Source organism: Argentina silus, assembly GCF_951799395.1.
Source record: "Argentina silus genome assembly, chromosome: 1".
NCBI lineage: Eukaryota > Metazoa > Chordata > Actinopteri > Argentiniformes > Argentinidae > Argentina > Argentina silus.
This window is the reverse complement of record NC_139655.1, coordinates 29,575,549-29,598,398: the sequence shown is the minus strand read 5'-3', so window position 1 is coordinate 29,598,398 and position 22,850 is coordinate 29,575,549. Positions and strand designations below refer to the sequence as shown.

The window sequence follows — 22,850 nt, the reverse complement described above, 5'->3', positions numbered from 1 at the left end:
GCACTCATCTCCAAAATCATCAACAATCGCATAATACCAACATTAAAACAGGTTCTCAAGTAAGTGTAACATCAGTTAGCAGTTACATGGTAACGCTTCTCCCATGCAGTGGGTCAGAATACAAGAATACAACAACGGCATGATGCTTCAGAAGGTCAGCCTGGCACTGACCTGGGGCCTGTCGGAGACGTATTTGGCGCAGTGGCGAATGAGGCGGATGGCCTCCATGCTGGTGTCAGGGAAGGAGGCATTGCAGGCAAACTCTGACAGACACTTGACCGCATCCTGGAAGGAGTCTATGGTGGCAGGGAAGTGCTTCTCAAATACATTCGCTGAGAGATGATGGACAGAAGGAGATAAAAGGATAAAAGAGAAGAGGTTCAGAGAAACCACTTATTTGAAGAAGATCAGGTTCATATACCTGCCTGTCTGTCAATCAAAATGAATGACATTCAATTATCATCCGAAAGACTCGAAACTCAATTCTTACAAGGAGAATTAGCCTAAGTAAAAGGGTCACACACACACACACCCATACAATAACCTTACAGTGAAACAGACAGCTCTCTAAAGTGTGTGTGTGTGTGCGTGCGTGCGTGCAACTTACTGACGATATGACCGGTGGTCTGGAAGGCCAGCTCCACGATGCTCTCGTCCTGGTCGGAGGCAGCCAGGTGGAACACGGAGAAGATGTTCTTCCAGCCTGAACGGATGTTCCCCGCCTGGGAGTTGACCATCTGGGCTATACACCTCACCACCATGTCTCTGATGGTGGGAGACCTGGAGGTAGAGCAGGAGGAGGACACAATCAACCATGAGGAAGGATCCTCTTTTTAGCTATTCATCAATGCTAGCCAAGTGTTATGTGTTCGTAGAAGCGCTTTATTCAGGCAATCTCCTTTTTCTGATGGGATGTTTTGACATGACGGTTTCCGACAGCAACCGTTGTCAAAATGAAAAGGCTGGCCTATTTTTTGCTGGTTGTGATGAATGAGAGAGTACCCGCCTTTGACAAGGAACACACACACAGACACACGCACACAGACACAGACACACACACAACAGGGCTTCCATGGGTTTATGTGGCTCAGTGCCACCGCCCCCCCCCCCCCCCCCCCCTAGTGCTGGAGCACTCTGCCTCTTGAATCAGTGGGTGGATTTAGGCCAGGTAGTCTAACTATGTCAATACAGAATCAGAGACAAGAGAATAATAGGCGGTGAGTGGTGGAGTGGTGTTACAATAGAAAACCAAACAAATTTGATGGGCTAGAATAATTTGTAGTGACACACACCACACACACACACACACACACACACACACACACACACACACACACACTCTACCTGTTCTTTTTCATGATGTGTTCGAAAGGCCTCAGAAAGTCCTTCTGGAATCTGAAGTTGGCCAGCTCCCCCTTTTCTAAAAATTTCATGGAGAGCTGCCTGAGAGAGTCCACGGCAAAAATAGCTACATCCTCATTGGAGTTACATCCAACCTGAACAGGGGGGAGACACACACACACACACAGCATGTCAACATCTCTACCACCACTTTTTAATATTGATAATCTCTACCCCTCTATAGCTCTTCAACACCACACTGGCCCACTTACATGGATGTAGCTAAACTAGAAACGACTCCAAAACAGGCCCTCTAAATAAGTTATGCAGCACTCGAGACACAGTGCACCCTCAAATTATTTTTTTCGACGACCTTTTTCCAGTCGGATTCTGACTCTTTAAGTCAAGGATCCTTCAGGGCTTTATAGCTCATTCTGGTTTCCATCCTTAATTGTTTAATCTGATAAAGACCCGGATAAACAGATGTAGCAGGTGTAGTAGTCTCCAGCAAATCAACAAATCGATTATTAATGAAAAAAACCTGCTTAACTCACTAACTGCCTAAGTATTCCGGAACATTCACCACCTAGAGTGGCAAGTATTTTATGTGGTATTTACCTAGCACCAATACTTTGATGGGCTACAAAATTAAGCATGATAATGTATGCATTTTTGGTGAATAAAGTCACCCATAGCACTGTTGACAATTTTGGGCGACTTTATTCACCCTCGGCACTAAATGAGTTAAAGCAACACCTTGTGAGAGACTGTTAGAAGCCCACCTTATTGAAGTGGTCTCCTATGACCTCCCAGATCCTGGACCACTGCAGCCGGATGCGGCCCATGTTGTAGTAGGAGATCTCCACGATCTTCTGCAGGCTGAACATACGAGGGTGCGTGGGCGAGGCCAGCTCATCCATCGATACAGCACACAACCAGCGCACAAAGTCCACTGAGAACGCATAGAGAAATGTGTGTCATTCCACGATCAGAACGGACATGTCGTCAATGTTGTTTCACCAAGAGTCAATAGAGTCAGTCCCTCATCGAATCATGGTAAAGTCATGAACACTCACCGATGGCATTACCGTCCAATCTGGTAGAACCTGTGAATATCCTAAAAAAGACACAAAACATAACAATGTTTTAGTCACATGCAATAGGGACGGAGGGTCACCGGAGACTCGTCAAATCAACCGTATGATTCACGGAAGAGAGAAGTCTTCAAATGAACAAAAAAATAATAATACCGTGACCGTACCTGTCCACAGCGACGACCACACTCTGGGAGCTGGTCTCCCCGATGGACTCCTGTATGCTGGCGATCTGCTTGCGATCCACTGTCCCTCCTACCACGGACAAACAAAGGGAGGTTAGACATCTCCTGCTTGAACCAGGAATACCAACAACAACAACAATACACCTGGAAATAAACCACAGTACACTTTCAAGTACATGACATCTGTATACTTCTAGAGAAACTCTACTCATGCTACTAATAAAGCAGTGTTCTGTGTTATGAAAGGGGGTGGGTGCTGACCGAGGCCCAGGTACTCGTCGTTGCTTTGTTCCTTGGTGCTGGAGATGAAGCCCTCTTTACCGCGGACCGTCCCTGAGATGTAGCGGGCCTTCACCCCCGTACCTATGAGTTGGGCCAGCTCCAACTGACTGATACACTTCATGATCTGAGGAGAGGAACACACACAGGCACACACACACACAGTCACGTCAGGGAAGGAAACAACACTATATACTGGAGATGGAGAGGGAGGGAGGGAGAAAGAGAGAGAGAGAGAGAGAAAGAGAGAGAGAGATGTTGATGTCCAGTTAGATTGAAAGAGATACTATGACAGACCTCATGCCAGGAGTTGCCAAGGTAGTTGCCATCTGTGTGGGCGACAGTGATGAGGGTCTTGATGGTGTCGATGTTCTTCTGCTTCATCTCTGTGATCCCAGAGCTGGCCGTCAACAGGGTGAACCTCGCCAGGGCCTGCACATATGCATCCCGCTCCAGCTGTGTGTGTGTGAGAGAGAGAGATAGAGAGAGATGGGGGGGCGGGGCAGTGAGGGTGTGTGAGAGAGTGAGAGAGAGTGAAAGAGAGAGGAGAGATGGGGAATCAGAAACACACACTCCCATGTCTTCTCAACAACGATTACTGCAATTATTATGACATTTATTATTATTATTATATGATGTAACTATTACTCCTTTGTGAATGCATTGCATACATTAGACGGCTACAGTACCTGGATGGTGAAGATGCAGGCTATCCGGATGGCAAAGCGGATTCCTTCCAGACAGAGAAAGGCCACCTCAGGGTCGTCACAGTCCTGCAGGCCCACACTGAAGGCTGCTAGGAAGGGTGTCCATGCCAGCTGACAGACAGAGGAGAGAGCTGATGAGTGGGGGCTGCATTGGGGCAGGGCTGTATGGGGGCAGGGCTGCATGGGGGCAGGGCCGAATGGGGGCAGGGCCGCATGGGGCCGGCCTGACAGCATCCATACAAGTTCAGCTTGTTACCTTGAAAGTGGGCCTACCTACAACATACCACAGCAATGCTAAGGGTCCCTAGCTATACATGAGGTCCAAAAGGCTGGTCTGTTGGTGTGTCTATGTTACCTTGAACATGGGTCTGACGTGCTCCAGGTGTGTGGCGCTGGTGAACGGAGCCTGGACATGACTCACAGCCTCCATCAGGGCCTTGGCTGTCTTGGCCATCTGTTCCATCTCCACGTTGTACAGCAGCCTCCTCTGCTTCTCACTGGCCACACCTGGCATAGGAACACACCAGGGATTCGGTGAACACATACAGGGTAAACTCTCACACAACAACCCCTCAGCAACCACATACAGTTTATAAAACTCTTTTGAGACACACGAGGGAATCCCGTGTGTCTCTCTGAAGGGCTAACCCTAATCCTTTAGGAAGTTCTAAGACTATCTCGGTGTCCATCTGATAAGCACACCCTCTTGGCAACGAACAAACAATGTCTTCTAATGGAGATACACACACAAACTTTTCCAATTGAACATGCAGACACAAGGACAAACTTTTCAACCGGGCAATTAGTTACGCAATCTAATCCAACAAAAATCTCAGACAACTTTAACGGCTTTGGAATCTTGATGGAAATTCAACAATGTCCACAAAGATATCACCAGATGAATAACTCTTGATTATATCCAAAGCTGATAACTTGAGAAAGATCAATTACTCTTTTTCAAATAGGCATTTAATATCCGAGCCTGCGAACAAAATCATTTTTGACACGCTCAATTTCAAACAGTAATGATATTCTTGTCGGGCCCAGACACAGAGAGAGCCCTCATGACTCACTCTGCTTGTTCGATTTGATAGTTAGCTCCTTCGTCTCTTTCATGGCGATCTTCTTCCCGGCGATCTCATCGTATATGGCCGACAGGTACTCCTCTGGCAGGTCCTTGCTATCATTGATCCCTCTGTTCATCTTGATATATTGCTCTTTAGTCATTTTGTTCTTTACCTTTAAGAAAGAAAAAGACAGACGAAAAGATGCTCATTTTTATTCACAGTGTATATACCTACAGACGTGGCCCGTCTGTCTGCCGAGGCTGAAGGGCTTGCATTGAAGTTAAGTGCTGATGACGCACTGATGCTGAGTGCACTCATTTCTATGGGCTTACCTGCGGACTGTGAAGGTCTGTTGTCAACATGATGATTGAATAGGCAAGGACGTATGCAGTATCTGCACTCGCAAACTCTGTTTGCCTGAGGAGAGAGAAGGGGAGAGAGAGAAGGGGGGGGGGGGGGGGGGGGAAATAATAGTAAACATAACACAGATCAATAAAGAATTCATGTCTGGTTGGGATTCTCATAACATATATTCTGACCTCCTCTGTTTGCATGAACAGTTCAACATTCTACAGGCAAAACTCACCCCTGGTTGCATTCTAAATATCTAGCAGCAAATTTCTCCATAAGCCGGTCGATTTTCTGGGCCTCCCCGGGTAGACGGAAGCCCTCGAGGAACATGCGGAGCGCGGAGACAAAGTCTTTGCCCTGGAAGTCCATTTGGTCCACGTAGGCATACATGACCTCTTTAGTAAAGCGGTCGTTGTCCCCCAGGAACTCGCCTACCTGAGTCTGAGAGGGAGAGAGAGAGAGAGAAAGACAGGGAGGGTGAAAGTGAGAGAGACACACACAGACAGAGAGAGACAGGAGAGAGGGGGAGGAAAGGAGAGAGATGAGAAGGGAGAAACCATGGAGAGCTAGAGATGGTGTAACAGGAAAACTTGCTTGCTAGTTTGACTATTCAACACGTCATGTCATTCATTCATTTACTCTTCAATCAGAGCCAATTTGTACACATTATATCCAGTAAATAGGAGTATTGTTGTGCTAATTACATGTTGCAGTAACTCCTCTGTGTTCCTATTCTCCTACTGCTGTCAGTCGACTCTAGTGGCTGAATTTGAGGGCCCTTGTTCCAAAAGCAGGTGTTTTTGAAACGCTCATTAATGCAGATTATTACAGTGTGGAGATCCCCTCGAGGCCAGCCAATCAGCCGAGAGAGAGTTCTTCACTCGTTGAAAACAAACATTTGCGCTCGGTGAAGGACTCCAAGTCATCTTGGAGTGGGAGGATGGGTGTGTGGTGGTGGTGAGCATTAGGGCTAAGTGCTCTGAGTAGAGTGGATAAACATGCTAACCACAGAACTATAGGAAATACAACGGCTCTTTACCGAATCAAGTCTCTCCTCCTGGTGCAGGAACTGAGCGAGGTCTTCTTGGGTGGTTCCCAGCATGCCTTGCTCTTGAAGGTACTGGATGCCCCTCTTTGGTTTCTTGTTGAACCTGAGCGCAGGGCATAGAGGCAAGATTATGCTTAGGATACACTAAGACTCGATGCTTTAGTATCATTGGGCCATTTTAGGAACTTGATTAAGGATTCCTCAGTGGAGGAAGGTTGTTATAATTGAGTGTTGTCTGTAAAACTTGTAACATTTTTATTGAATGTGTAAATTGTGTCCTTTTAACATCTTGATGTAAATAATAGTGATGTGTATATATTTTGTAATCAGGGAGCCCTTGAAAAAGAGACCTTGGTCTCAAAGGGACTCCCCTGAATAAATAAAGGATAAACAAGATGTAAGGAGCAGGATGAAGTTGCCTCCTCAATATGGAAAAAAGTCAACTTTTATTTTGTACGCCAGTTTGTTAAGGTTAGCATGTGTATAGCATAGCACATCATACAGTAGTACTGTCTACCACATCACACATCTGTGCCAGGAGTGAGAGGGCTGGCTTACAGGTCGATGCCCTGCTCGATGATCTCCTTCTGCTGTTTGAGGACCTCAAACTGCTCTGGGTTGTCAGTGCCCGACATCTGAGTGCTGTAGCTCCCGATGCCTGAGGAGGCTGTAGAGTCCAGGGAGTTGATGCTCCCGTAGCGGTTGATGGTCTCTGGTGCCTTTGTCTCTGTGTTCTCCTGCTCCACAGGCTTCTCCTGACCTGGGAAGAGAGAGCAAAAGAGGAGTAAAGAGGCTGAGAGAGAGAGAGAGAGAAGAACAAAACACTGCTCACATCTTGGGCAGAAAGAGAAGGCCTCCAAAGATCCAAACTTTGTGGAGATTCAGCCTGTACGATCTGAATCAATGGGTTGGGAGAGTAGGGTTAATCGATGGGTTGGGAGAGGGAGTTCAGTAATTGAACGGAAGATTCTGCACTGCAGAGAGAGGGATTGCATCATGGGCCTAAGGGTCTTGTCAAGGTGTTATATTGATGCGCATGCACGCGCACACGGGTGCACACTTGCACACACACGCACAGGGCTGTGTGTGTTAGCGTTTACGAGGTTGAGAGGACATTAAAAAGGTCAGTTATCTAATAAAGCGGCTGGCAGCAGATGAAGCTGAGCATGGAGGTAGTGTGTTGTTTGTAGCCTGAGGGGAGGCTGGCTGACACAGGATCATGATGCTGCTGTGGATGAAACAGGACCGTAGGGTGGTTGCCTGCCTGTAACAGACATTGTACGCTGGCCAGGGATCTTATTACCCATCGGAAACTCTCTAAAAGATTCAGGACTCCTATCATGGTAATGTGAGCTGGCAGTGTGTTTCCTCGTCTGATGATGCCTGCTAAGGGTACAGAGACGGGGCGGAGGAGGGCTAGTGGTGGCACAGAGCAGGCAGTGATACCGTTGTGTTCACCAGTAACAACACAATTAGGGTGAATAATCACTGCCATTTCAGATGCTGTGTTCAGATCCTATCACCATGCAATCCCGTCGGGGCCTATTTACCATCAACAGTGTTCTAAGCAAGTAACACGAGATGAATGCAAATGACGAGACAGATAGGGAGTCTAAAGCACACAGGACCACTCAAAGCCTCCTTAGCCACCGCCACCACCTGCTAAACTAGACCCCCGAAAGGACTTCTACTGTTACTACGGAAACCAGTCTACCAAACACTCAAAAACATTCTACCATTACCTGCTCTTCCTTTGAAGTCAGCCCACATAGGCAAAGAACAAAGGGTGAGGGACCACAGTTAAAAGGGAAGAGTAAAGAGGTACTATCTACTGTAATTATGCAACACGTTTCAGAACAAACAAACAAACAAATTATTCTAAATTACACAGAATATAACATTATAATAGACTTTCATATAACAGACTTTGAACTTTCACAAGTGAGAAAGTTCAGCCTGAAGTTACCAAAAAGCATGGTCAGATACAGTCAATGCAATTTCATACCCAAGTCTGTACTCAAACAGTTCTTTATATTAACTTTCGCATGGTCACTGATGAGCTGGCTCTAATGCTTTGGCATGGTAAATCCCTCTGTAGCATTAGCTGTTTGTGAGTTCAGCTGTCTTGGTTGGGTAGCTTAAAGTGCCAGCAGTTAGCCTGAGGCTAGCCTGTGGATCGTTTCAGGGAGCCTGAAGGGATTGTTTTTTTCCCCTAGCCTTCTTCTTAGAAAGTCTCCCTTTCCCGCCCGGTTACAGCCCTGTCCCTCCCTGGCTAAGCAGTAATTCCCTTCAACACAGTGGAAGCAGGGGATTTAGTCAGCCAGACACGCTGACAGTAGCTCTGTCTGTCACAGATGTGTGTCTCATCATCAGTCAGTCCAGGGTATCATACTGTATTAGCCTCCGCCTGGTGTATTAGCCTGTCTGTATTAGCCTCTCACAGTTGATAGCCTGCCCTCTCAGGGTCCTGCTAGACATGTTCCGGAGTGCTAACCTTCTCTCTCAGGGTCTGTATTAGCCAAACTGATGAATACCATCCTTCACTCTCACCCCAGTTAACCCCAGTTAATGATGAACGACAGAAAGAATGAACGAAAAAAATAAGAAAGAAAGCCCTGCAATAACCTGGCTGTCGTGCCTCTAACTGAATCTCCCCCCATAGACCTCCTAAAAAGCGAGCAAGCCTCTTACAGTCAATTCTACAGGCAAAGGCAACAAACAGGATATTTGTACTCATAAGCCCCCACGCATTAGCATAGAAATGTAGTAAACAGACACTACAGGACGCCACCACTGCTGACACAGAGCACTGAAGCTGCTGTGAGATGTCTATGTTATGTAGAGTATTTGACATGGTACCAGGTAATGGGGAGCTAGGATTCAAACTGTGCTACCAGACCCTTTCATCGTATCCACAAAGGCCCAGAGAGAGAGCAGCACTTTCCCCCCCCCCCCCTCAGGATTCATATCACTGTCCTTTCAGTCTGGTTGGTTGAGGCTTGGAGGACAGAAATGTTGGATCTGTCAAATCAAATGCGTATCAGTCAGTCTGCAGTTAGTTTGGTCAGTCTCTTCTCTTACCAAGGCTAGTCTGGGAGTTGGGGTTGACATACTGGTCCTTGCTCCACTCCACCATGCACTTAAGGATGGACACAAGACACTCTAGGCCTTTCTTCCTCAGGGTCAACTCCTAGAGGGAGAAACGTTATTTCAAAAAACATTAGAGCAAAAATACACAATGCCCAAAGAGTTCAGATATGTGTTTTTTTGATGAACAAAATAAGAAAATCTATGAAACACCACTCAAGTAAACAGCTTGATTTGTGATTGCTGGCTGTCTTCATCGCACTCTACTGAATGGTCAGTCTCACCTGAAGTGGTGTTGTGCCAAGCTCATGTCCCGCCCGCCCCTGGGCGATCTTAGAGAGGTCATTCACCAGCCTCTCAAATATGTTAGCAGCATTCAAGTCACAATCATAATTCACATAGATATCCACCACACTCTGGGCATCTGAGAGAAAGAAGAGAGAGGTGAAAGTCAGTATTGGTGTACACAACCATCAAAATGTTGGAACTATAACCTTATGGTTTCATGACACACACAAAACACATTGACACATACCTGCACATATTCTAGTGAGGGTCTGTATAACCATCCACTTGTGGTCGTAGGAGCTTGTGGACGTCTCTAGAATATACAGGAAAATCTCCTTGAAGAACACCTGCGGAGCGAAGCAAACAATTACTGTTAATACAGAAAATGGGACAAAATAACAAATCTGCCAGAAAAAAAAAACAGGAGAATAGATCTTCATAACCAAACTTGCACTGAGTGCTTAGGTCGTAAACACATGCATCCTGCAGTGTACCGCAAACTGACCACTCATCTATGACATCATTACATCACAAAGAACATCACTCTCCAGAAAGGAATCTGATTTCCTCCATGGCCACAAACAGAGCAGATACAGTCATCAACTTCAGTTTGAGGACATATTACAGCCTGAGCACCGTGGAAGTGGGCTATAAATCAGGAACCAACGGCAAAACAGGTAATACCCAAACTCAATCGCACTATGGCAGAACTACATTACAGCCCCCCTGTGATAAACCACATCTCCCATCCATCACCTGTGTCAGCTGCCTGCTGCATTGAGAGATTGTGTCAGTATGTCAATATCAGAATGTATGAGAGGTTTACAACATTGGGGAGAGGCAGGGAGAGACTGGCATATGGAAATCTGACAACCAATCAACAATAGAACCGTGCCTCTATCTGCATTCTGAGATGGAGAGTTCTGAAGTGGAAACAATAGGGTGAGGATGATGTAGAGCGAGAATGGAAGAATAATGGAGGGATATTGGGGGGGGGGGGGGTTCTGAGAAAAAAAAGAAAGATGCGAGGAGTTGGTCAAGTGGTTACCTCGATCTGCATCTTGAGATGGGTCTTGAAGTGGGAGAGCAGGGTGAGGAAGATGGATAGCGAGAGTTCGAAGACTTCGGGCACCGAGGACACTCCGTTCTTGGACAGTGCCACGCACAGGTACTGCTTGATGGCGTTGATGAACATCTCGTTGGTCTTGAAGATGGGCCCGGCGTTCTGCAGGATGGACAGGAGCAGCTGGAGGGACAGGACCTTGGAACGCAGCTCGTGGGACCTGGGAGAGGACAGACACCATAGTGTTTTTTTTCTTTTTTTTTTTTTTTTACTTTTAAGCTCAAAAACCTCAAGCACTGGCACTGATTGCTGAAGGGTAAAGAAGAAATGTAATTCCCTTGTTCAGATTGTTCAGACTTGTTCAGATTGATCGGAGGAGCGGATAATAATAATTAAGGACAGACAAACAGGGTGATAGGAGTGGGAGGAGGAGAAAATGGATGGGGGAGAGGGTGCAGAGAGAGATGCATCATTATCAGCTGCACTGTGAGACACCATTTTACTCATCATTAGCTATTATCAGCACTTCCTCATTGACCCAGCTGGGACTGATAGAGATGATAGAGGATTTTGATGGTAGCTATGACACCATTACCAATGTTCCTCTTTGTATAAGGGCCTGAGTTCATAACCGAAAATATAGATTTTTTGTTTGCTTATTTGCTGAGACTGGCTTCCTTGTTGGAATGTTCTCTAGCTCTCCATTGCAGACAGACTGGGATTAATGCAGCAAACAGAAATATATTCCTGCATCTCTGACAGAAGTATGGTTGCATTCTCCCAAGGCGCTGCACAGGGTAAATATGACACAACTTCATCATTTAAGCTTCGGCAGGAAGCAAAGGAACAAACAAAAGACACATTTTAGAACACTAAACTAATCAGTGTTGCCGGGGAAATCAAAGCCCACAATCACCTGACCGTGACATTATAAAACAAGAACAAATAACTCTGGGCATATTGGCAAAGTTGCAAATTGAAATATATATATTTAATATGTGCTATATTTATCCATATGTATATGTATTCCCTATGGGTATTAAACCACTCCACAACAGATGACTCACTGTGTTCGCTTCCTTAGAGCGTATTCGAAGTAACATGTTTAGAGTGTAAGCAAATACTGCAGTTGCTTGAATAAACAAAGCATTTCACCTTCAAGTCATCAAACCATGCACCATTACTAACCATAGCCTAACCACAGCCTTTCTCATCACAGTCTCTGTTCTGATAAACAGCTGCCACCCTCTCCTGTGTGTAGGCAGATATCACCCAGGCTAGTCTGGTGTAAATCTCAGAGGGTGAAAAGAAGGTGACATACAGTAGCACCGCTGCCGTGGTGTGACACAGCCTTCCTCCCTGTCGCCCCTGACAACACACAGAGATAAATAGATAGCTCCGTTCCACTATTGTCTGGGTTGGAACATCTCTCTTGTGCTCTGACAGAATCCTGACGATCCCATTGGAACATAGGCCACAACTGTTACTACATTAACCAATGGGAATAGGGTGTTAGAACATAAGGGGTGGGGGGGGGGGGGGGCATGGGTAAATGATGAAGAGACCAAAAGACAGCCAGAAATGAGTTACAAACAGAAACCAGATTCAAGAAATCCTGTTAAATAAACACTGCTATCAGATTAAGCAAATCAGATCCCCCCTCTGAATGTACAGTAACTGGCTTGGCAAAACATGGAATACCCAAATGCAATCTCCCTTGTATTGGATCAAGACAAAATCGGATTACAATTCTTTTTTCCCCCTCTGTTGTTCAGAGACTGTTTTCCTTCACAAACACAGGAAGGGATTCAGAACCAACAATCAGCTGTACTATGATGTCTCATCCAACCATAGCATCCACCATCAAATCACTCCTAATATGAACTATCCTCAAGCATCCATATGAGTACCATACAGTGATAATCTCTATGCTATAAAAACACTACATCTCTACCACATCTTACAAAACAAAATCATACTATAATCAGCCCAGTAACCTCCTGATATTAATCTGTACAGAACATATGTGCCACAGTACACAGGCACAAAAACAAACACGGGTACAGATCCTTCTATACCATACTCTTTATTCATTCATATGCAAAAACAAGTTTCAGAAGGGCCTTCTTACTTTGGGTCGGGGGGTCCATCCGACAGGGGCTTCATGGACAGCTTGCAGAGGGAACGAAAGACGAGGAAGGCATCCTTCTGGAGGATGTGGGAGAACTTAGCACCCGGAGCCGGGCCTGTGAGCGCACCAGATTCCTGTAGAGGAAACACGACAGATTAACAGGTTAAGAGCAACAAAACATTTAATGGTACATCGGTTATCCTTACCAGTGGCGGTCTCACCGCTAGGCACCAACAGTGTGAGATGAAATGCTACCCATTAGCAGATTTATTCTACCTTGATTATTTTAGACTGTAATCAAAACATAATCACACCCCTCAGACCTAGTTGGAACAAACCTCAGCAGCTGAGAGGTGTTTAATTGAGGTGATCCATTAATTATGTTTACTCCAGCACTACGGGGCCACACAACATGGCTTGAATAGTGAACACCTCATGCTAATATACTTTCCTTTTTTTTTTTTTTTTTTTTTACTTTTAATTTCAACGTGCCTGTGCGCTACAGGGTTTGTCCTGACATGACCCGTCAGGTGGCGTGGGGTCAGCCATGCAAAGCGCTCCCGGCCATACAAATAGCTGTTTTTGTGTGATTGAATAGGGTTTCAGACAACAGAGTGCACAAGAGTGCGTATCCCGTAGTGAGATGTGGAACCGAGTCGACTGAAAGAGAACCGTCAATGAATGGAACGACTCGGCGCGAGCGTCTGAAATAGAGACAGAGCGTCCGCTAACACGCTTGACAGCCTCGACGCGGGCAGAGCCTTCTGACGGACACGGCTGATTAGGACACCCAGACTGATTATAGTGGGAGAGAGAGATGTGAGAGAGAACTGGACGCTGGCGCGCAGCGGGCAATTAGGAGGCGGTATAAGGCTGTCACAGAGCTCTTTCTTTTTGTAAAGGCGACTCTTCACATTCTGTTTCACATGTTCTCTGAAAACATCCACCGAATCGGCGACAGGCCCGGCCGCTCACCTGAGTGTCATTGGAGGAGACGGACAGCCTGTCGTCGGGCAGAGACGGGGTGAAGGTGGCGGAGATGGGCGTGCCAGGGATGCCGTTTGCATGGACGTTTTCGCTGTCGCTGCCCAGCGCCCCTTCGTCCTCCAGGGAGCTCTGGGTGCCCTCTGTGGTGGTCTCGGTGGGGGGCTCCGCCTCAGTGGGCTCACCCTCACCCTTGCCGGACCCAGCCTCCTTGGCATCTGAACATAGGTGAGCAGGGTCCAGGCGGTGCCCTTTGGAGAGGTTTAGTATGTGTGGGTCAAAATAGCACTGAGACTGACACACACATATCACACACACCTCTCTCTCTTTCTACAAGGACAAGTCTACATAAAGACAAAAGCCTCAAAACATTCTAATTCAGGTAGTCAACTCTATTATTCAGTAAAAGATATGTGAGATCGATAGTCAATGGAGAAATTCTGTGATTGGAGTTGTGGGTATTCATTCTCAAAATGATGGGCATTTTGAATTAGTGACGTAGCTCATCTCTCGACCGGAGATGTACTTTGCCCAGACATGAGATTATATATAAGTTCCAACAGACATGTTAATTGTCTAATGAGTGAGTTTTACCTCCAGAGACAGTGTTGACCACCTCCTGCAGGATGCTCTGGACAATCTCCTGGGCCTTCTCTTCATAGTTAGGCACCTCCTCTTCCTCTCCTCCTCCCTCCTTTTGGTGTTGGGCTGCATCTGAAAGTCAAGCTCAGCTTTATTCAATGTGCACTGGGAAGAGTTGTATAACAAACACATCAAGAAAATAGTGAAGTGTTTAAAATCAGAGAGCATTTTAAATTAAATGGAAAAATGAAAAACTATCAAACTAAAAGGAGCAAAGCGTAAACCATCAATATGAATCAGTGAAAAAAATGTCTGCGAACAAAATGTTTTTTTTGTAAATGCTGATTGAGGCCCTCATTGACGTTAACAGAGTACAGTAAATGTAAAGGTTGAAAACATTGTCCATCCTTGACGCAGTGGAAAATTGCTCTTCATGAAAACACATTTAGTTCCACAATCACATCTTCAACAGACACAACAGAAAGCCCTATGATAATACACAAAGCTTTCTTAGCGTGTGTGGGTGTGTGTGTGTGTTTGTGTTGAAAGTGCCAATTAATTTGCAGACAAAAACAATCTTTCGATCCAACCTTTCTTTCTCTCCCTCTCTCCATTATGTTTTGTACCAAAACTTTTTCTCATTCCAAACCTTACTCTGTCATAAAGGAAAGAATTTGAGTTGTCAGATGATTCAGTGGAGAAAACTGTCTTATTATATGATTTTCTAACTGTAATAAAAAATAAAAAATAAACGTTGTCACTATTTAACTCACATTAAATCACAGAGAAATGTCAAGGTTGAGGCATTGTTACAATACATCTACTGTGCTATGAAAGAAGCATAATAACACTAAATACAGTATGTGAGTCAGGGGATGTTGACGGAGGTAGAATTCATGGGGACATTGTACTGCATGGAATGGAATGAAGAATGGTACATATAAAATGTGTGATTTCTGCCTCTACCAGCCTCCCCTGAAGTGAATCTTCAGACATGCCAAACCTCTTCTTTGTAATAAGTATTGAGTGACCCTTAAGTATATATATGTGTGTGTGTGTGTATGTATACACATAAGCTCAAGCATGAGCTCATATACAGTCCAAGTGTGTATGTTTGCCCTGCTGTGTGCATGTCTGTGTGTGTGTACTGCTGGATGTAATCCACTATACAGTAGGTCAGCCCTAGCATGAGACTCACTCTGTGCTGCTGTGGTGGCCTGGTCTGCCTCTGTCTGCTCATTCTCTGCTGTACAGAACTCAGAGCCGTTCTCTGGGTCTGGGCTCTCATAGACAGAGCCCTGCTCTCCCTCCTGGTCCCCTGACCCAGTTGTGCTGCCCTGAGGGCCTGGGGCGGAGGTGGGGGTAGTAGGCCTGTTGGCCTCCTGGGGAAGGCCCTTGGCTGGGGGGTGGGTGTGCTGCTGGAGCTGGGGTGAGTCTGGTTCTTGGTGCGGGGTGACTGGGGAGTGCTGCCGGTGTCTCTCCCTCTCCATCTGCTTAGCCTCTTGGAGCTGGGGGAGGGGAGGAGTGGACACACACATACACACACACACAGAGACACAATACCCAGACAGAAGAGCCCAGCACAAACAGACACACACACACAGACACAAACAGCCACACACACAAACGCAAAACACACAGAAAAACCCATTAACACAAAGTACACAAACTCATCATACCAATTACAAGCTTGAACAAGCTCTCTTAATTCCCTAAGGTCTCTCAGACCCCTAAAGCCAAGCCACAAAACGTCCGGATGTCAGACCAGGAAGACACAGTTTTCCAAGAGGAGGGAGCAGAACACAGAGTTTCCACCCGGCTCTTTTAACATAAGGACGAAGTGTCAAAGTGTGTGTGTGTGTGTGTGTGTTTATGAATGAGGAATCATACTGCCGTATAGGACCTGGCTTTCAGAACAACCTATGGGGCATACATGCTGTAGCATGGCTTCATGCTTGGGCTATGTAAACAGCTCTATTTCAGTGCATTGGAGGCAGTGTGTATTTCTGGCCTAAAATGGCTAAAATATCCTACTGGTTGTCAGTGTTACAGCACAGTTTCAGAATGTGGAGCAGCGGACTGTGACAGTGTTCATTAGGTTCATCGGCAAACTCCACATGGAGGCCATTGAAAAAGGCGGGTTTGTTTGAGTGGGTATAGCAAACCATAGGATGCAATACTAACGCTATATCTGTCATACACACAGCACTTCACGGTTGTCATAACGCATCAACGATTCTAAGAAAAAGCATCTAGTTCAAGCACTGACGATTCTCTTTCAGCCAAGCCATAACAGCCAGGTGCATTATGTAAGTGTGTCAAGAAATGTTAAAAGAACTGAAAAACTGTTCTACACAGCGATGATGAAAGCGTGACACAACTGAGAAAAAGGACACAAATGGAGGTGTAAAGGACACACGACGCATCACCACAACCATGACAGTGAGTGGTAAAACCCAGGCTCCAAAATGAATAAAAAATCACTCAACAGAATGTTTTCATGTACCTTCGAAAACTGTGAAGTGAAACTATAAATTGACAAGAGTGTGCTTGTTACAACTGTAGGCCCATGTTTCCACAGTCTTTTCAGTTGGCTTAAGACGTACAGTACCTGTCTTGACTGTCGTATACTGTAGAGAATGACTGGTTTTAGTCTTTGAACCTCTTCTGCAATTCATTTGGATACTGGACATTTACATACTGAATGACCTTGTATGACAGCCCATTGAACCATCCTAAAAAGGTCTGGTGGAAGACCCTTCACTTGAGGAACAGTACCTCCTCATTTCCGAAGTTAACGTGGTGCACTAACAATCTCGTTCTAAAAATAAAATTAAAACATGTTTTCCCTCAAACCCATTTCTCTCTCTAATCTAATGAGTACAGTCCCAACGTCACAATAGCATTCAATGCTAAGAACCATCGAATTAAATGATACGGCACTCTATTTAAAAAGGGTAAATGAAATGATCAAAATCAAATTAACAGGACGGTAACAAGTCTAGAGAAAGAGTCAGAGACAAGCCAATACAAACACACTAAGCTCATTAATCAAATGCCACCTCGGATCCAGCCGGCCTGCTATATTAACAGCCTGTGTGTCAGAGCCCAGGAGAGCAGAATACAGAGACAACAGTTCTATTACCCAGAGAAACAGCAGCCCATCTCATCATTGTATGACTGCATCTCTCCCTCTCTCTACCTTCTCTCTCCATCTCACTCTCTCTTTCTCTCCATCTCACTCCCTCTCTCTATCCTTCTCTCCCTCCCTCTCCTTCTCTCCCTCTCCAGCCCTCCACCAATCCTGCATGTCTACCTTAACCAACACAACACAAACAGAAACCCATTCAGAAGTGAAAGGCTCTGTGGGGCCAGCCAAGTCACACATACACGAGTGAATGCAAACTAAACATGGAAATCGGTGGAAAGATGGTTTGCAGGCAACTGAACGGAAGCCACAGCAAGCACAGTGGAACCACAAGGCAAGCCTGCCCCCAGAGCTGGAACAGAGGAGGAGACGGATGGATGGATGGATGGATGGATGGAGGGATGGATGTACAGATGGAGCCCAATGCGCACACACAGAGAAGAGTTCAGAGTTCAGATCAGGCAAGTCAAGGCAGTCCTGTACGCTTTTTACCTGGCGATCACGCTTTCTGGAGGCCAGAGACCAAGATATCTTGTGATTTGTAAGCTATGTGTCCGGGGGGGGGGGGGGGGGGGGGGGGGAAGGTGGGGGGAGGGGAAGAAGTGTCAATCGAAAAGAAAAAGATGATATTAGAGCAAGCTTTGTTTGAAAGGTAACACCTTAACTTGGACCCCTGGTCAAAAAAGCCCTCAGTACATGACACTGTCGTTAGCATGACACGGCCGTAGAAGTCAAGGCCGGATCTAATAGTCTGCTGTCAGGTTAGCCATGGTTAGCGTAGCATACAACATGACAATTGTGATGATATTAGAACCATATTGAACGGTAGGTTTTTCAGCACATTCTGCAGCAAACCGGTTCATCGTATAGTCACTGAATACCAAGACAATCCCATGTAACTACATGTACACGGTGCATCTTCACGCAACATTGGATCCATACGTACTTATACATTTGCCATGTCATGCTTAAGAGACACATAAACTGTGCTTTGTGACAGAGTGGCTCAAGTGAAGAGTGACCCAGTCCTCCCCTGTGTGTGTGTGTGTGTGTACAGTATGTGTGTATGTGTGTATGTGTGTGTGGGGGGGGGGGAGGGCTCTCCCAGAGGGACTTACTGCCTGGTTCTCCATGCGGGCGAAGATGACATTGAGCATCTGTGTGAGCGTGGCCTTGGCCGTGGTCTGGTTGATCAGGTTCTTGCTGGCCAGGTAGATGTTGTAGCAGGTCCTGACTGCCTGGAGGACTGTGCCTTCATGGATCTCTATGTGCTGGGAGGTCACTGCCGTCAACAGAGCCTGGAGAGGGGGGAGCGGGAGGGGGAGGGAGAGAGAGAGAGAGAGAGAGAGAGAGAGAGGCGTAAAAGAGAGAACAAATACATGATGGGAGATATGGAGTCAATCTATTTATTAGGGTCACTCAAAAGGACCCCCAGGCCCAGAATGTTACTGCAGAAATCAATAACGTTAGAACGTGGGAGATGCTCTCCATCTCTCTAAAGCCATGCATCCACAATCACACGGTTGCCTTTGTTTAGTGTCGAATCGGCAGTGTCAAAAGAAACCACACTACGTACAGCATTAAACGCTATCCTGTTTCTTTTAAAAATAAATCAGGTTCACAGAAAATACTATGAGGACAGACAGTTCCCTCAGATGTCGGACGACTCTGCGACACTCCCTTCCAACCACCGTGATCCTCTCCTCCCGGTCTGTCCCATCTCACTGTGGCCAGGGCGCACACACACGCGCCCACACACCCCCTTCCTGCGCCCCCGCCAGCACCACCCAGAGCTGAGCTGACAGGAGATTAAGGGGGCTGATGGTGAGATTTGGCCTGCTGTTCCAGGGGCCAGGCGCACCGCGCTGTAACTCGGAGCAGCGAATGGAGATCGCCGGCGACGCGAGACGAGACGAGACGAGACGATCTGCCTCGCAGGAGGTGACAGGCCAGACGAGGACGACTTCCTCTCTCTCTCTCTTTGTGGTCTAACCCGTAGCTAAGAGCAACGCTTCCCTGTCTAACGCACTTCCCCTGAGTGCCCTTTCCCCACAGCTATAAGAAAGGGTATGCACGCATACACACGTACTTCAGAGATAAAAGCACTCCGTGTGAGCACACTGCGCCTGGGACTGTACACACACATTGTTTACAGTCTATTCTCCACTGTCCAGCAATGTCGAGTGACAGAAAGAGAGAGAAAGAGAGAGAGAGAGAGAGAGAGGAAAGAGAGTACCTTAATGATCTGGAGCTGAACCCCCTCGTCCGTCTGCGGGCCCTGGAAGCAGCCACAGATGGTCTCGATGATCCTGTCGATGAGCTTCTTGCCGGGGGCCGTGCTGTCCGGAGCGCTGCCTGTCAGGTGGCCGTACGCAATCAGCTTCTACAGGCGTCACACGCACACACGCAGACACACACACACACACACACACACACACAGAAAGAGAGAGAGAGAGGAAGCCACTCAGAACAACAGAACACTGAAGACAATCCAGAAATACTCCAAATGTACATCACGACAAACTGCAGTATGAAAACAGAAATTGAAAATCTAACTCTTGACTCAAATTTGACAAAAAAAAAAACATGAAAACAACAATGCTTTGGCGCTTTTGGTTTGACAATGGTGACCAACTGTTCAATCAGAGTGTGTACACACCTCTGATGCAGAGAGACAACGTCAACATACACACACAGTTCTCGTCCCCCCGCGCCGCGCCACCGACCTGTAAACAGTCCAGCGACGTGATCACGATGCGGGGACATTTGGACTGACATGCCAACTCAAATGGCAAGAAGTACTTGTCGGCTTCCACAAAGCTGGTCTTCGATTTGATCGGCGGTAAAGTGCTGGAACTGGATTTGCTGTCTCCGGGGGGCGGACTGGAAGGAAGGAAGGAAAGAACAACACAAAAAAGGATAAAAAAATAAAATAAAAAAAACCCCCAAAAACTCAGAAGGATCATACGGTATACTCTGTCAACCACCATCACACAGCCTTGTCTTCTACAGTACCATTCAGTCCCTACTGACTAGTGTGTGTGTGTGTGTGTGTGTGTGTGTGTGTGTGTGTGGTCATCTGTTCAGTAGGGGTTCTGTCTGGTGTTTATGCTGATGAAGGTTTTTTTTTCTCGGTTGAAGTGTGTCCTTGTGACTGTCATTATTGAAATCACATCAAAAGACACACAACCGTCATTGGGAGTGCCGTCTGCCTGTAGGATGGGCCTGCTTTTGTACTCAGAGGTCCTTGACTGTATGTGCTAACAATGGCCGCATCGCTAAAACAACAGCAAGCTCTACCCCACCCATGCTGCACCGAGCAGAGGGAGAGGGAGGGAGGGAGAGGGAGAGGGAGAGGGAGAGGGAGGGAGTAGGAGAGGGAGGGAGGGGCTGCTTTGTTTATGTCTTGGCTGAGAGAAAGGATGACTTCAGCTTCTTTAGAGGGACGACCTCGCAGTGCTCTGGGACACGGCAGAGAGAGAGAGAGAGAGAGAGAGACAGACAGAGGCAATAAAGGGAGAGATATAGAGGGGGAGGAGAGAGAGAGAGAGAGAGAGAGAATAAGAGTAAGAAGAGAAAAGAGGACAAATATACTAATCTCCCAAACCTCTCATCTATAATCACAGAACATTGACTTGAATGGGGGCGCCCCTGGTCTACTCACTCTAATTCTACGTGCCTGACCTAGCCCTGTCCCCAGCAGGATGTCTAGGGAGAGCTGCTCTCGCCTAAGTCACTGCTCAGCCGTCCCCCCCTCCCCTCTAATCAGCCCAGGCAGGGGATTAGCCTGCTCAGATTCATAATTGACATAAATGGAGGTTTAGCCAGGCAACCAGGGAGACTATTCTGGGTCCTCAGAGACATGTCTGGCTTTATCTATTCTGGCTAGTGCGGTGATTTTTGCTTTTTGTACAAATTGGACACTGTTTTTTTTTGCTTACGCAAGCTCCTAGGGGATTTTCCGATGTTAACTTACAGCCGTCTCTATATTCATTAATGACGGGCAATCGTTGAGTTACAGGAAAAAGTCCTGCATTCTCCTTGGGAGATAATGAGGAAAGTGGTAGGGGAGGGTGAGTTGCGGAGGTCCGTCCTAGCCAAACAGGGGTTGAGTTAAAGCCTGGCTGGGGGGGGGGGGGGTCTCTAAGCACCAGAGCAGGAGCACCGGTGTGTGGGCAGGGCAACTTTGAAAGCTTAGGTGTCTGGTATCTGAACCTCCACTAGCCTCTTCCTCCTCCTCCTCCTCCTCTCTCTCTTCAACCCAGAGATGAGCCCATCTGGGCAGGCCATGTGTAGGAGGGAGCTCCCCATCACTCCCTAACCTCAGGAGTCTCATTTGGGCCCGAGCAAACGGAACATGCTGATCTAGCCTTGCTCATCCGGTCCTGTTGTGGGACCTGAGGGAAGGGCGAGAGAGAGAGAGAGAGAGAGAGAGGGAGGAGAGAGAGAGATAGGGAGAGGGGAAGAGAGAGGGGGGGGGGGGGAGAGAGAGAGAGGGAGAGAGAGGAGGAGAGAGAGAGATAAGGAGAGGGGAAGAGAGAGAGAGAGAGCAAGGGAGCGAGAGAGAGGGGGAGGAGAGAGGGGGAGGAGGGAGCAGAGAGAGAGAGAGAGCGAGAGAGAAAGCGAGAGACAGAGGGAGGTGGGAAGGAGTGGAACTCATGGTACATTTCATTCCACAGCCCTGGTTACTGGGCAGCAGAGCTACACATACACACACACACACACACACTGCCAGGCAAAAGCAAGCAAGCATCCCTCCCTCCCTCCCTCCCTCCTCTCACACACACTCTGGCTGAAACAGACGAAAGCCCGGCACTAAGCAGGGGTCCATGAGAAAAGCCATTAACGACAGAGAGAAGGGCTTTTAGGAGCAGGCCAGGCAGAGCGAGAGAACACACACACACACACACGCACGCACGCACACGCACACACTACATTTGCCAAAAACAGAAGAGGGATAGACAGTCACTGAGAGAGATGAGGAACACATTCAAACAAACCTGAATTAATTACTGTTACAATTCATTTAAAATTACCTTACCTTAATTTGTCAGATTCCTCCTTTATTTCCTCTGAAAGAAGGGGGGAGAAGGGGAGGGAAAAGAGAGGAGGAGAAACAGTTAGAACGGTGGGGTAAAAGCCGATGGGGAGAGTGAGTTCTGCAGTGTTTTACTCAACTAATGACACCGTAGGGAATAGCTGATATCGGGGCCTGGCAGGCAGCAGTGAGGAGCCTTCTTATTTATGAATGCTGTACTTAGTGGATCTTCTCACTCCTTGACAGCTCCTTGTGAGACTATGAAAGTATGAAATGTTGATGCTTTAAATGAGAAGACATCAGATCAGTTGATCTGTCTGAGAAGCTTCGAAGAACGCCATTGGCAACAAACTCTTCAGGCTCTGTATACAGCAGCACACACACACACACACACATTCTCAATGAGACGCACGGATGCACACACTTACACTCACATACACTCACACACTCACACTGC

General features: G+C 46.8%; 1 protein-coding gene across 1 annotated transcript in view; it reads right to left on the bottom strand.

Annotated features, from left to right (window-relative positions):
- The window catches only part of arfgef1 (ADP-ribosylation factor guanine nucleotide-exchange factor 1 (brefeldin A-inhibited)), a gene marked incomplete at its 3' end in the record, with an annotated part of 45,537 nt that overhangs the window by 7,295 nt on the left and 15,392 nt on the right, over positions 1–22,850 (bottom strand). Inside the window, exons 2-28 of the mRNA XM_083681905.1 lie at positions 22,397–22,427; positions 20,082–20,238; positions 19,592–19,738; positions 18,474–18,653; positions 15,406–15,715; positions 14,220–14,339; positions 13,617–13,876; positions 12,642–12,775; positions 10,496–10,730; positions 9,695–9,794; positions 9,444–9,583; positions 9,154–9,262; positions 6,631–6,832; positions 6,064–6,175; positions 5,260–5,465; positions 5,006–5,090; positions 4,680–4,845; positions 3,962–4,113; positions 3,589–3,717; positions 3,197–3,355; positions 2,882–3,026; positions 2,603–2,690; positions 2,418–2,458; positions 2,124–2,293; positions 1,345–1,496; positions 608–780; positions 172–332 (exon numbers count right to left, since the gene is read on the bottom strand). Coding sequence (XP_083538031.1) covers positions 172–332; positions 608–780; positions 1,345–1,496; positions 2,124–2,293; positions 2,418–2,458; positions 2,603–2,690; positions 2,882–3,026; positions 3,197–3,355; positions 3,589–3,717; positions 3,962–4,113; positions 4,680–4,845; positions 5,006–5,090; positions 5,260–5,465; positions 6,064–6,175; positions 6,631–6,832; positions 9,154–9,262; positions 9,444–9,583; positions 9,695–9,794; positions 10,496–10,730; positions 12,642–12,775; positions 13,617–13,876; positions 14,220–14,339; positions 15,406–15,715; positions 18,474–18,653; positions 19,592–19,738; positions 20,082–20,238; positions 22,397–22,427 — 4,064 coding nt within the window. The remainder of the gene's footprint in view (positions 1–171; positions 333–607; positions 781–1,344; positions 1,497–2,123; positions 2,294–2,417; positions 2,459–2,602; positions 2,691–2,881; positions 3,027–3,196; positions 3,356–3,588; positions 3,718–3,961; positions 4,114–4,679; positions 4,846–5,005; positions 5,091–5,259; positions 5,466–6,063; positions 6,176–6,630; positions 6,833–9,153; positions 9,263–9,443; positions 9,584–9,694; positions 9,795–10,495; positions 10,731–12,641; positions 12,776–13,616; positions 13,877–14,219; positions 14,340–15,405; positions 15,716–18,473; positions 18,654–19,591; positions 19,739–20,081; positions 20,239–22,396; positions 22,428–22,850) is intronic.